General features: G+C 36.6%; 1 protein-coding gene across 1 annotated transcript in view; it reads right to left on the bottom strand.

Annotated features, from left to right (window-relative positions):
- The window catches only part of LOC108734822 (nuclear pore complex protein Nup88), a 107,557-nt gene that overhangs the window by 46,305 nt on the left and 47,244 nt on the right, over positions 1-14,008 (bottom strand). The window contains exon 2 of the mRNA XM_025975458.1: positions 4,649-4,818. Coding sequence (XP_025831243.1) covers positions 4,649-4,818 — 170 coding nt within the window. The remainder of the gene's footprint in view (positions 1-4,648; positions 4,819-14,008) is intronic.

Raw genomic sequence — 14,008 nt, 5'->3', positions numbered from 1 at the left:
GACGCGCTGATGAGATCCAAAAAGATCGAAATCGCGATCCGCGTCTGGCAGTTTCGACAGAATACAGACCACTTCGAATTATTTTATTCGATTAAGCTAACGTGCCTATCACGTTGAGGTTGGCTACGCCGGGATTCGTTTTCAGCAAGTAGATATTCACACAAGTGGACCTTGTTGGACCATACGTAATCCTAAAATGTAGCATCGTGCTACAGATGGCGTTCTCTGCGCCATTTGTAGTATTTTCTAAAACGCCCTGTTAAGATAGCAGGTAAAAGTTTGTGTTCTGTCGAAATCGCGATCAGCGTCTGGCAGTTTTGACAGAATACAGACCACGTCGAATTATTTTATAATTAAAATAAATTTAGATTTAATAGTCGGTTTTGCTAAACGGATAATTATGATAGTAATATTTAGCGATAATTATTAATACTAATCGATATTAATAAATTTTCTATAATAACAAATGCGGATTCATATTTACGTAAACCTAAATAAAATCCACGTGATGAAAAAAGAAATTCAACGATTTAGTTTAAGCTGTTAAGAACTCCACGTTCAGCAAAAGTTTGTTGAAAATTAGCAAAATAAACAAATTTAGGCCGGTTTTAAAGTACGATGGGGTACGCGATTATAATTTCATGAATATTCAGGTGTAATTATGCGCAATTAAGGATACATAGGTTATAATGTTGAGTTACGCCACTTGGCGCTACTTGCGGCGCGTAAGATTTCCAAATTACCATAAAAAAGCAATAAAATTATTGTTGGATTAAGTTTCGCCCCGCGCACAGGATTTTATACGTTCGTACGTAACACTATATATAAGTTAGCGGCGGATCCGCGGGATTTTCAACAAATACTTAATTCCGCCTGACACCGGAAGTGGCATTGCGATGCGATGCGATGCGACGCTGAAGACGCCGCTTTACCAACTTCTACGCGACCGGGCGTCGCAATTGTTCTTTTGTGTTTTCTTTTTTTAAATTAATCCATTTTCAAAAGGCGACAAGCGATCTTACTTCTAAAATTACTTTTTACCATTATTCATCCCCAAACCGTAACAATTTAACCTCCACTCTTATAAATTCGACGATTTAATAGGTAAAAGCATAGTAATAATAATAATAGCAAAAATACAACGTTAAATAATAAAATTAAAAAGATATGGCATAATAACAACAATAATCAACAACACCAGAAGGCAAATAAATGTTGCAAAATCAAATAAGAAACTAATGATGTTCTCATTCGGGTCTAAAAGCTGTCGTTGGTTGGATTTGCTTTCTAATGTTTTACTAGCACGAGTAAGAAATTTCTTCAAAGGTTCTTTTAGTTCACATCCAGCGATGGAGATGGAAGAACTTCCGTTTAATTATTATTTGAACTTTAAAAATTTCTTTAAAAACTTGCGACTAATCAAAGAAAAAAAGGTCTTCATTTCTTGGGCCAAATGATAAGCAACCTCTAACAGTTGCACCGCTTACTAGTATTCGGTTTTCTCTTTTCACTTTGTCTTTACTCCTCATGAAGCATTTCCTTACTTAACAAGAGCGTGTCCAAAACGCAGTAAATGACTACAGTCTCAAGTGGAAACAAAAAACAATCTAGATTTGTTTTGTTTTAATGTATCTTAAAAGTAAATAGACTATTGGGATCCGTCAAATGGGAGGAGCCTAAAAACATGGCGCCGATTAGGGAAAATTTATCGTAGTTCCTACAGTGTACCGTGCAATTTCCAAGTTTTTAAATTACGATAAAATGATAAGTATTGACACAATATATGATTGGGCTGACACAAAGCCTCGGAAAGGCAATTTCGGTGAAGGTGAGCGTGTTTTTAATGCCAATCACATTATAAAATTTGGAAATAACAAATCCGGAAGCTAGCCTTCAAATTCCGTCAAGTTTACTGCCTACTTTTTACAATCTTCGGATTTAAAAAGTGATTCACGTTATATAATTGGTGAGGTGATTCTGGGTGATTTAAGCAATATCATATCAATGACTTGCACGTGCAAAGCCGATTTAAGAGAACGTTGCAAACACATTATTGCAACTTTGTTGTATTGCAGCAGGTAGGTTCTTAACCTCAAAATACTTATATCGTATCATTAGAATTGTGTTAAATCAATTACACAGGAATAAATAATTTCTCACTTTATAATTTTAGTATAATTCTAGTTTTAAATATTAAGGTTATGGCTGATGGTAAATACTTGCTGAAATATAATCATGTGCATTAAAATGACGTGAAAAAATTTTTATTCCGGAATTCACTTCTTTGATACCTACTGCTTTCATCCAAAATTCTATTAGTTTACTTTTTTCTCCAATTTTCCGAATATATTTTTTACATATATAAAACGGTTACTTTTTATTGGAAAGTAGTTAACGTAGGTGAAGAGTGAAGATGTATGTCTGAAGTGCTATTGCAGCTTTTCACTGAACATATTAACTTTTTATTTGATTTAACTTTAGAAGAAAACTTCGTCGACTCCATCATCAAAAAAATTTTTACTTTTTTAACGTGTTTTATTATTTTAATAAACAATTTTACAATTTGCGTGCACAGTTCCTATGTAAATTTTTCCCTCATTCGAGTTATAAATTTTGCCACCAGATGGTGTATGCCCATTTGACGGATCCCAATAGTGCCTATTTTAATCGAAATGCGAATAAACGAATGCTACGGTTTGCCGAATGGAATTTAAACGACGACAGAAAGCAATGAAATATTTTGAATTATTGTGGCAACTGCATAGAAAAAGTTAACTTAACGTAATGTCCATTTGTGTTTATTCGAGTTAAGTAGTTGTTTCGTTTTCGTTACCTATAAACAAAGTTCGTTTCGCAGCAAGTTTTGAGAGACGAGCGGCAGGGTGGCTAGCATCCCCTTCGCATGTGCCCGTTTTATGTTTCAACGACGGCATTAATATGGAATACGAAACAAGGTGTCTAATCTTATACGCGGTAACTTCCAAACTGCAATTAGAAGCAAACGGTTAGTTATAATAAATTACGGAATATTTCTATACGGAGGCACTTTAAATAATGCCACTTTAGGTCGGCGACGACGACAACGGAGACGTTGGTGGTGGAGGGTGGACGGGTGGGTGGGGGGATGGTCTCGAGGAGTAAGGCAGCGTCCTGTCGAGCCGCCCCCTCCCGCCGCCATCTCCTCCTTGCTTTAATGTATTCGCAACAAACTTTGGCAATATAACGCCAGATTAAGAGTCGCGCAAAATTTGTTACTGTATCATAAGGTGGATCCTTTCCATTCGAAGCCGGGACCCGGCTGAGTTATGGGAAAAAATATGATCTTCCGTCCTGGAACGGGGTAGAGAGAGACCTTCTACACTGTCCTTTTCGCGCCGTGGGGATGGAGGGGAGCGTACATGCTTGTCACGAGTTTAGACCATAAGCACTGTTCGTTTTAATGTCGGAATTTGAGGATATATTACATAGTAAGCTTTGGAAGGTGATGATGACTAAAACAGCTTGATTAAGGGACAAGAGAGACTTGTGAGAAAATCAGAAGAAGTTGGGCATAGATTGGCAACGTATATAGAAATTGTAGCTGCATCCACGGAGAATGTAAACAATTGTGTTTTGTATAGTAAATATCAACAGCTTAGTACTGCACTCATTGGGATAAAAGTTAAATAATTATTTTTTTCATCGTTGATATTATGCCGTAAATACTATTTCATAGTTGATCTCGATATGGTGTTAAGAACAAAAAAAATTACGAAAAAATTAACGTTACATCAACATTAATAGGTAAATTGATATCCCCTGGATAGGTAATAGTAATTTTATTAAATTTCCAAACCACCATTGAGTTATTGTCAAAGTGTGTTATCTTATTATCAATAGCTCTATCCTCATTAGAAAAAGAATATTACATTAGCATGGGTAATTACGTACACTACGAAAAAAATATTTCTGAGTCGCGTAAAAACGTTCGGCATTTGGCATATTTCATTTGCAGCGATCATACACGGCCGTGCAAAGCATCAGAGTTCTGCACTGGATTTAAATTCACGCGCTGTTTCATAAAATCACATACTAAAAGGTTACCGTCTGGGAAACTGACGTTCGCCTAAAAATTCATGCATTGGCCAATGTTATTCTGACCTGACTTATGACATACTGCGAATGAATTTGACTAACTAAATACATACAAACCTACAACGTTAAAAGAACAAAGAATTATTCGAAACTAACTGTAAAATAACATCGGCAATGACACATAATCTTACAATCACAATTAACAAAAATACAAATGTAATATAACATGGACCACCAAACATTTACTTAATTTCCTTGTTTTATAGTGCCTTATCACCTCCTGCAAGCTTGCTACTTATTTTAAAAACACTCTGTATAAAAGAGATGCAAATGAAGAGTGTTCTCCATAACAAACTGACAGTTAAAAAAAGCACAAAATATAAAATGTCATTGAATGTTCGATTGGATAGGTACTAATGTAATGTTTAGTAAAATGTTCTCATTCTTTTCAGGCAATTTACGTATCTAAGAGAAGCAAATGAGCCAGCTGAACCACCCTCTAACTCAAGGGAGAATTCAATTTTCTTTATTAATAAATGTCGCAAAAATCTTGAAGCAATTATATGTCACTTACCGACAGTAGACGACCTCTTTGTTGCCCGCGAATGCCCCATATGGAGGACATCTTGCTGGAATTTCCATGATGAGTACGCCTGCAGGACCAGCGACGGCCAGCAGGGTGTTACTCGAATTTGTTGTAAGAAATTCCGGGGTAAACAGCAATGGATAGTTTGGAAGAAGTGTCTGTAACAACAATTTATACTCTTTAAGTGAAACGCTTTGACGTTTAACAGTGGTTAATATCAAACATTAATGTGAAAATTAATTTTCAATTTTTAACCATTATAAACTTTAGTGAGAAAAAATTGTCATAGCCGCGTCGGGAATCGAACCCGGGACCTTTGGCTTTATGCACCAATGCCGTAACCACTAAGCTACGAGAGACGACAACAGCAACATCGACAATCCGTATTTATTAGGTCACATGTCTGTCGAACTGATGTAATCATATTAATACTATATACCTGTACTAGCGACCCGCCCCAGCTTCGCATCGAGAAGGGGAAATCTTCAAAAGGTACCCCCTGAACATACTAAATATACTACAGAATGTCTTTATATACAACATTCACAGACAATACAAACCGGCCTCCCAGCCGGTACCGCCGCAATCGCTGTCCCTGCATTTTAAATCTGTAATATCTTCGAAAATATTCATTTGAATTACATGCTGTAAAGGGCCATATTGATCTATATTAAATGCACAATGTATTTAAGGTACTTAATTGGATAAGAATTAATGCTGTATTGCTTACAATAGCTTCGTAAATAAGTCATTATTTCTCATAAAAAGTAAAGGATAAAAATGGTTATTGTGGGTTATCCCTAAGAGATAGACATATACCATCCCGGACTTTTTTGTAGACCCTTTTAAGATGTACAATATTGTAGTACATTATTTTGATCTATCTCGTAGGGTTCAGCCAGCGTTTGCAATGTAAGCGCAAAAAATGTGTTTATTTACGACATCACATTAGAAACCTCTAAAATTATCAGTGTTTCCCTACTATATTATGCATGTATTATACATATAAACCTTCCTCTTGAATCACTCTATCTTTTAAAAAAAACCGCATCAAAATCCGTTGCGTAGTTTTAATGATTTAAGCATGCATAGGGACAGACAGCGGGAAAGGGACTTTGTTTTATACTATGTAGTGATGAAACACTTTGACATTTGCACAGCAACAAATTTTCCCTTATTAATTGAATTCAATTAAAATTGAAAATTAATTTTAACATTATAAATATTATTTTTCCGTAATACAAATATTAGTTGACTAAAATTTAAGAAAAAACTTAATCAAAACAAAATCCGTTCTTTTCTTAGAACGGTGGAGCAGCAATATTTCAAATAAGGGAAAGTAATGGGATCATTTTCCATCGTCTCAATGGCATAATAATAACGATGGCCTGGAATTGATTCGGGAAAAGCGAGATTACTTCTTAAAAGAATTATCCCACGTACCTTACTATCGTAGTAGGTAGCAAATCGATGTAGGGGGGGGGGCTGGTGGATGTAGTAGGTATGGGGGGTCGTCGGTCGGTTTCGCTCTTTTTCCCGTTTCGCGCTCCCTTCGGGGCCCGTTTCCCATAATTATAAGTCGATTTTTACGAGCCGGCTCGGGCCCGGCGGCCCAGCCAGAAATAGCTATTAGTTAGCGAAAAATGAGCTTGGATAATAGCTTCTTTGACTTCTTAGATGGATTTTTTAATATAATAATTTCAATAATTTATGCGCTCGGTGTGGACGCCACCGTCGCGACGCTCCTCTTCAAATTAGGCAATAACGTGGATTAAAACGAAATATCGTTAGATTTTTATATTCGAGGGGCCCCGTGCAATTATTCACCAACAGCGCCACCATTTTAATTGCATAAGAACAAATTGCCAAAAAAACAAAATTGATCCCCTACTCCTTACTACATCTCACAGGAAAAGAATGAAAAAAAAAACGTTTACACGGTATCTTATCTGGAAAAAGGCGTCGACGATGTTTAGTTTTCTCATTAGTTGATTAAATACGAAACTTGAAGTCAAAGATTTTCAGTTTTAAATGTTAATAATAAAGATTAGGGCCTATTCAATACAAGAACAATAACTGAAGTCATTTATTATATTATATAAAAGTTAGGTTTGGTAATATAATGCTAGGTTAATCCGACATTTAAATATCAACCTATAAGATGCACCGGATAGTGATTTTTCCGGGTGTCGGATAACCGTGAACCCAGCATTAGCTGCGCCGAATACCTGACTAAAATCGAAGCCTGATGTATCGAGAAGCGTCAGAAATTGTAACAGTTCGGGCATGCTACTATTTTTCTCTCACTGGTAGAATTACTCGGCACTGCATCACTATCTGGTGCACGTTTGGATTCTAAAAAATGTGCAGGATCGGTCGACTACCGGATCAAAACCGGATACTTGACCCATCCTATAAATTACTTGTTACTTGATGAAACTGACGTATTTTTTTCTCTAGTACAACCTGACCTACACCTTGTTATACCTCAGGTTTATAATATTTCATTCTTGCTGAGTTCTTGAAATTACACAGCAGACCTGGGAACCTATCTCAGCCTGTTAGAGTTAATACCGAATATATTACCATTCACCGAATATTGACATTTAAACGACATCCTGGACGAGAAAAGTGTGCAAGCCAAATCATCAGAGGAGATAACTACATCGATTTCCTTTACACACTTCCACTTCCATTAGCACATATGACTTAAATTGCTAATATCTGTTTATGTCGTGGTAATTTCAACATTAATTGTATCGTTCTTCACGTCTGATTTCATAAGAATTACAACTACAGTGTAAACTCTATATAACGACACTTAAGGGACTGAACATTTTTCGGCGTTATAGAGTAGTCGTTAAATGGAGAGAAATAGAAGATATTATTTTACTATTCTATAATAATATGCATTTACCAATATAGTACACATTTTGCACACGAACATTATTATTCATACATTGCGTATAGCCTGTTATCTTCGTCTGATGTTTTTTGCTGCTCCAATATTTTAATTGTATTTTGTTACGTATCTTACTCATATCTTGAGATACTGCTGGATCAATTTGATTATATAAAAAGTATTTTTTTAATAGTTTCGCTGCATCAAGTGCTTGTTTGATGCTTGGTGGAGGGACAGGATCGTCTTCTTCAACAACGTACACAGCTGCAGTTCTTATCTATTTCGGCAACTTAGAAAGTACTGCTCAATGATTTATAATGCCGCATTGTTGTCGTTAAATAGAGTGAGCGTGACGCTATTTAGAGTGTAATATTGTATAGAGAACAATGTAAACCAACCAAAGTCAAGCGATTTCGACGTTTTAAGGAGTTTGTCGTTAAATCGAGTGACGTTATAAAGAGTTTACACTGTATCATCATCATCATCATAAGGTCATCAGTACTAAGACTGGTTGGACACGTACCTCCACTCTTTCATATCCTGAGCTAAACCTCGCATTTCCCTAAAACTAGAACAGTCCACATCCTTAACTATTTGCGAACAGTAATCTAATCTAGGTCTACCTCTACCCCTACTAACACCTGTTTCTGCCTCTAATATGTCTCTGACTAGACCTTCATGTCTGAGAAGGTGTCCTACCAGCCTATCTCGCCTATTTTTTATTGTCTTGCATATAGTCCTCTGTTCTCCTATTCTTTTTAATAGCTCTTCATTTCTAACCTTTTCTACCCACGATATCCTCATCATCCGCCTATAACACCACATTTCGAACGCTTCTAAATAATCTTTTCTTTTCCGCCGCTCCCACTGTCCATGTTTCGCACTCGTGCAACGCCGTGCTCCAAACATACACCTTTAACAACCTTTTTCGAATTTCTAAATTAACGGTTCGCGAGCATAGAAGTGACTTCTTTTTATTAAATGCGACACGACCCTGCGCTATCCTCTGCTTTATATCCCTACTACTCCTTCCATCCTCACTTATCTGACTTCCTAGGTATCTAAAATCAGCCACTTCTTCTAATATTTCATCTCCTATACTTAATAAATTTCCACGAGCGCAGTTGCGAAAATTTTTCGGGAAAATGGACCAGCTTCCGTCCACTCGAGAAACCGAAAAAGAAGAAAAGGAAAATTAAAAAAATTCCATAATCTCTTTCGATCTCTTATCCCGATTTGTCAGACGCACTGTGGTCGCCCTTTAATTTAGCATAAAAAAGTGGGAGGGGTGAGGGGGTGTGGATGGGGTCGTCCGGACAAAAAACAAAGTAATTGCAGATGGTATCGTTACGAAAGGAAAACCATGTAAGAGAGACGGGCCAACAAGACAAACAGGAAAAATTAAAAATACGGAGCAACCCTTCTCTCAGAGAAGATAATAACCAGATAACAAGTGAGCATCGGAATAATTTCGTGTCATTTGCAGGGCAAGCAATGAAAAAAGGCCCATTAAAAAGTTAATTTAATTAGCAGTTATTGGTGTAAGTCGGTTAACTTTTTTTTATCTGCCGAGCGGGCGGTGAACGAAGAAGGCGGGGGGACGGGGGTCTCGGGAACGACGATCCAAATTAAACAAGGGTCGCTCTCTAATTATATTCCGCGAGACGTTTATGCCGAAAGGGTTGCTCTGATGACAAAATATCGCGACCGCCTTTTGTCTTTTCGTCTCTTTAACTACGAAATATTTTTTTCTCGCTCTTTTATTTTCTTTATTATTCGGCCGTAAGATTTTTCCGTCATCTAATTATGTTTTTACGTTTACGAACCATTGTAATTACGTTGACAAATAGATGAAAACAGAAATGTTTAACGTTTACCGATCCCTCTTATTTTTTTACATTTCAATCGCAACCCCTTCATGACAATGAGAGAGGGGTACACTTTGCCTAAAAAATCAAGCACATTCTGCAACTAAAAATCAAATTTTTGATAGATATAGATACTTTAGTTAAGGAAAAGTTCATATATATACAGTGTAAACTTTTTATAACGTCACTCGACTTAACGACTTAAAACGTCGAAATTGCTTGACTTTGGTTAGTTTACATTGTTTTCTATACAATATTACACTCTATATAGCGTCACGCTCACTCTATTTAACGACCACTCTTTATAACGCCGAAAAATGTTCAGTCGTTTAAGTGTCGTTATATAGAGTTTACACTGTATGTAGATTGTAGATACCAAAAAGTAATTTTCTATTGTGTTTTTCTAAGTGGAAACAGAAGTTTTCGCAATTTCCTGTACAATTAAGCCAATTTTCAATACATTATTATGATTTTCATACACAACGATTTTGGTAGTTTAGTTGTATTTTAGAAAGAAGAACTACAATATTGTGAAGCAGGTGAATTACAAAAGTTCCTTTCTTTTTGAACTTGCTTAAAAATGGAATTCTTGTCACCATTATACTGACGTGGATGATGGACAGCAATTAGAAACAATAAAAAGATGACGAAAACTGGGAACAACAACCTAGAAGAAGTCGTCAGTTTGTGATGCAGAGAAAGACAGATAAGTCAGGCAGTACAAACATAAAACAAACGAGAGCGTAGGTTCTAGTTGCTTTTAGCAATAATTTAATTACATATACTGACGTATAAAAACCGACTTCAGTACTTTGCCTAATACAAATATAAATTTAAACTAAGACTTCTATGTTCGCGAATGATAACATTAGAAATTTGAAAAATATTATTAAAATTATGTTTGGGATGCTGAGGCCAGCGAAAAAGAAAAGGGTTTGCGGTGCGGTGTTACAGCAGGATGATGAAAATTCAGGGGATAAAAAAAAGTTAGAAATGATGAAGAGGTGACAAATTGGTAATGATTTTCGCGACCAATAGATAAACTGATGCTGCCCTGATTAGGATCTAAAGGTCATCGTCGGTTGGTGTTGTTTCTTCAGAGGCGAATGATGAGGACACCGTAGATAGAGAAGGTTAGTAATGAAGAGGTATTAGAAAAAATAGGAGAGCAAAGGATTCTATGGAAGTCAATAAGAAATAGGCGAGATAGGTTAGTAGGACACCGTCTCAGACATGAAGGTTTAGTCCGAGACATATTAGAGACAGAAACGGGAGTTAGGAGAGGTAGAGGTACGCCAAGATTAGATTATTGTTCGCAAATAGTTAGGGATGTTTGGGAGGTATGTCAAAATGCTACAGGACAATAAAAATTTGGAAGAACTTTCCTCATTCAATTCTAAAACTCCTGTAAAAATTACAAATCGATTCACTAAACCATTAAAAAGTTATTGAAATTTTAAAAAATTGTAATTTTACACGTCATTTTATGGAGATTCGTTAACCGAACAGATTAAATTTATTTTTATTAACAGAAAAAAAGCTACCAGAAATTTCAAACTTTTATAATAAGTAACTTGAACTCTGGAGAATCACTTTAGCGTAAGGTTATTCAAATTCACTAAATGGTTATCGAGGAAAAAATGAAAAATTAGCTGAAAATCTCGTTTTTACTTGATAATATAATGATAATATTTATAATTGTCTGAAATAAATGCAATTTTAAAGTTTTAATTATTATTTAAACATATTAAAAAGTTTTACGCTCATTATTAATAAAGATTGAAACTAAATATTTTTTTGTTTCGAAGTTGAAATCAAGGCATATTCACTGCCAAAAGTCAGTTAAAAATTTTCCATATTATTCGTTATTTCTTATTTTATTCAAAGTTTTTGGTAAAATTCCAAATTTTCTGTCAATTTTTTTCAGTATAGATAGTATTTATTTACCTCACGATATGCTGCAAAACCTAATTAATCACGAATTTCTAATTTTATGTACTCTTGTTTCCGATAGTACCTCCCAAACATCCTTAAGGATGTGGGATGTTCTAGTTTTAGGGAAATGCGAAGATTAGCTCAGGATAGGAAAGAGTGGAGGTGCGTGTCCAAGCAGGCGTAGGATTGACGACCTTATGATGATCATGATACAAGCAAGACATTGAAATTGTTATTAATACGTCAGCATATTTAAATTAGTTGATTAAGCGACTGAAAAGTACAACAATTTTTATTACTTCGTTTCGTGGAGCATCGAAATCAACTAAAATAATTTAGAAAAATGTTTCTTCCAAACATACTTTAAATTCTGTCGTATCTGTGAGGCCATATTTAGGACCTTCCGGGAGCACTTTCTTCCTTAATTGTACACCCAATATCCTCCCGTTGAAAACGTCTCCTCCTTCGCCCCTGTTGTCATAATTCACGTTGCCCCAGCGAAAAGTGCCCTTATGGCACATAAACCACCCGATACTTCCCCGTACGCCCGCAGACTCGTAAATAACGCGATTTTTGGCGTACACCGCAAGGTAGTAGCATCAAAACATAATATAGTATTTAATAAGGTCGTGTAAATTAACATCCTCACGCGCCGACATTACAAATTCCATACGCCCGTCGAGTAGGTACAGAAAGCGCCAACTAGATATATAGGCGTACATACGCGTATCGTTCGCTAGCTAGCGCCATCTCTGTTTCACGATTGGAAATCGACTTGCGTTTTCTCTGTTTCGCGACCGTGACGCCCGGCACAAAACAACGACGATACTTAGGTGCTGAGTTGATAAAAGCCGTTGAAAATTTATAGGGAATAGGGATGTAGTAATGCAGTGTACGCGAAAATATGTGTATGTACAGTACCACCTATCGGGACAAGAGTGAAAAATGCGACTGATGTTGCGTTTCCTGCTCCACAATGATGAAATGCTCGTTTTGATGAGACATCAAATAGCAATCGTGTGGTCCGGGGAGATTTATAAGTTCGCGAAATACTATGCTATTGTCTGGCAATTTTTTGAGTGAATAAATATTATTTATCTATCAATTTATTGTCTTGCTCCTCTGAAAACTGTCCTAAGCCAATCGAACTTGTAAAAGCTGATGTCAAAAGACGACCGAAGGTATTTGTACTTATGCCTTTTTTTATACGCGTCGTGGTCTGTGAGAGATGATGCCACCCTTGCATTATTACATTAAATAGAATACCACCACATGGGGCGTTTTTAAGTTCGCAGAATGGGGGGTAAGAAGTGGAAATAAAAGTACGAATTTATTTTTCCTTTTTAATATATTCAGCGGCTACCCTTATAAAATTTTCCGATCTTTCAATTAACTTACGTATACCTTCGAAAAAACATGTTTTGTCTTTGTCTGAAAAATACGCCTTCACTTCTTTGTCGTTTGAAAATTTCTTTCCATGAAGGTTTTTTTTCAAGTTTTGGAATAGGTAATAATCGCTGTGAGCTAGGCCAGGACTGTAGGGTGAGTGAGCCAAAATTGCAAAGGCCACCTTCTACAGGGCAGCCATCTTGTAAACAGGCGCGTTGTTGTGCAAAAGACTGCGTCGCCATGATTTTCCCAGCCGACTGCGACACCTTAAACTTCTTGGATGGTGGCGTGCCTTTTTTGGGCCACTGCATAGAGTCCTCTTTGGACTCAGTTTCATAATGAGTCAATACTCCATCTGTATTTTCACTACAGAGGTCTACTCGCTGTTGTTTTTGAGGCGGAGTTAGTATTCTCTGCACCTATCTTACGCTGATCTTAGTCATCCCAAGAAGATCGTGAAGAATTCTAAAAATGGTTCAATCTGATACTCCTACCATTTGTGCGAGTGGTTTCTTCTTGAGTCGGGCATCTTCTAGTATTAATTTTTCGACTTACTGAATGATTTCCGGAGTGGTCACCTCGATTGTCCGGCCTGGCCGTGGGTCGTCTTCAAGTGAGTCCCTGCTTTAGTTAAAGGGGGTATGCCACTTGTAAACCTGGGCAAGAGTCCCTATAAACGGATGACATCTCTTCCAGTATGGTTTGAGCTGATTTTTCTTGCTTGGTAAGGAACTTCTGTACTCTATTTTCTCCATGTTTCACAATTTGTTCCAGATTGACTTGTTTAGTCGACGATAGATAGAAAGACTACTGACCTAATTATGATATAACTTGGTGTTTATACTAATAATGAGTTGTTTAATTCGTAATGACTCAAGTATGTACCTTCCCAATAACCTACCTACCCATTACGCGAACTTCAAAACGCACCCTTGAATATATTACCAAATTGCAATAGCGTATGTATGGAAATACACATGTCAACTACTGATGAGCCAAATTGGTCAAAACGAAGACGAAGACCGATACTATTTCAGCGAGTCCAAGACTGAAACCATATCAGAAAGACCAAGACCGGATAAACAACACCAAAACCAATGGGAAGGTCTTGGTCTGGGTTTTGGTTTGCTCATCATTAATGTTAACACTTGATAATGGTTGAAAAAAAAATTTTGTTATCCCGAGTGCGGTTGTTCTTTCTTCGAGAAACATTTCGAACGTTACGCCTTCGGTTTTAATTTTTTATTCGTGAAA

Source organism: Agrilus planipennis, unplaced genomic scaffold, assembly GCF_000699045.2.
Source record: "Agrilus planipennis isolate EAB-ADULT unplaced genomic scaffold, Apla_2.0 scaffold74, whole genome shotgun sequence".
NCBI lineage: Eukaryota > Metazoa > Arthropoda > Insecta > Coleoptera > Buprestidae > Agrilus > Agrilus planipennis.
The sequence above is the reverse complement of the archived record's forward strand: the minus strand, read 5'-3'. Positions and strand labels throughout refer to the sequence as shown.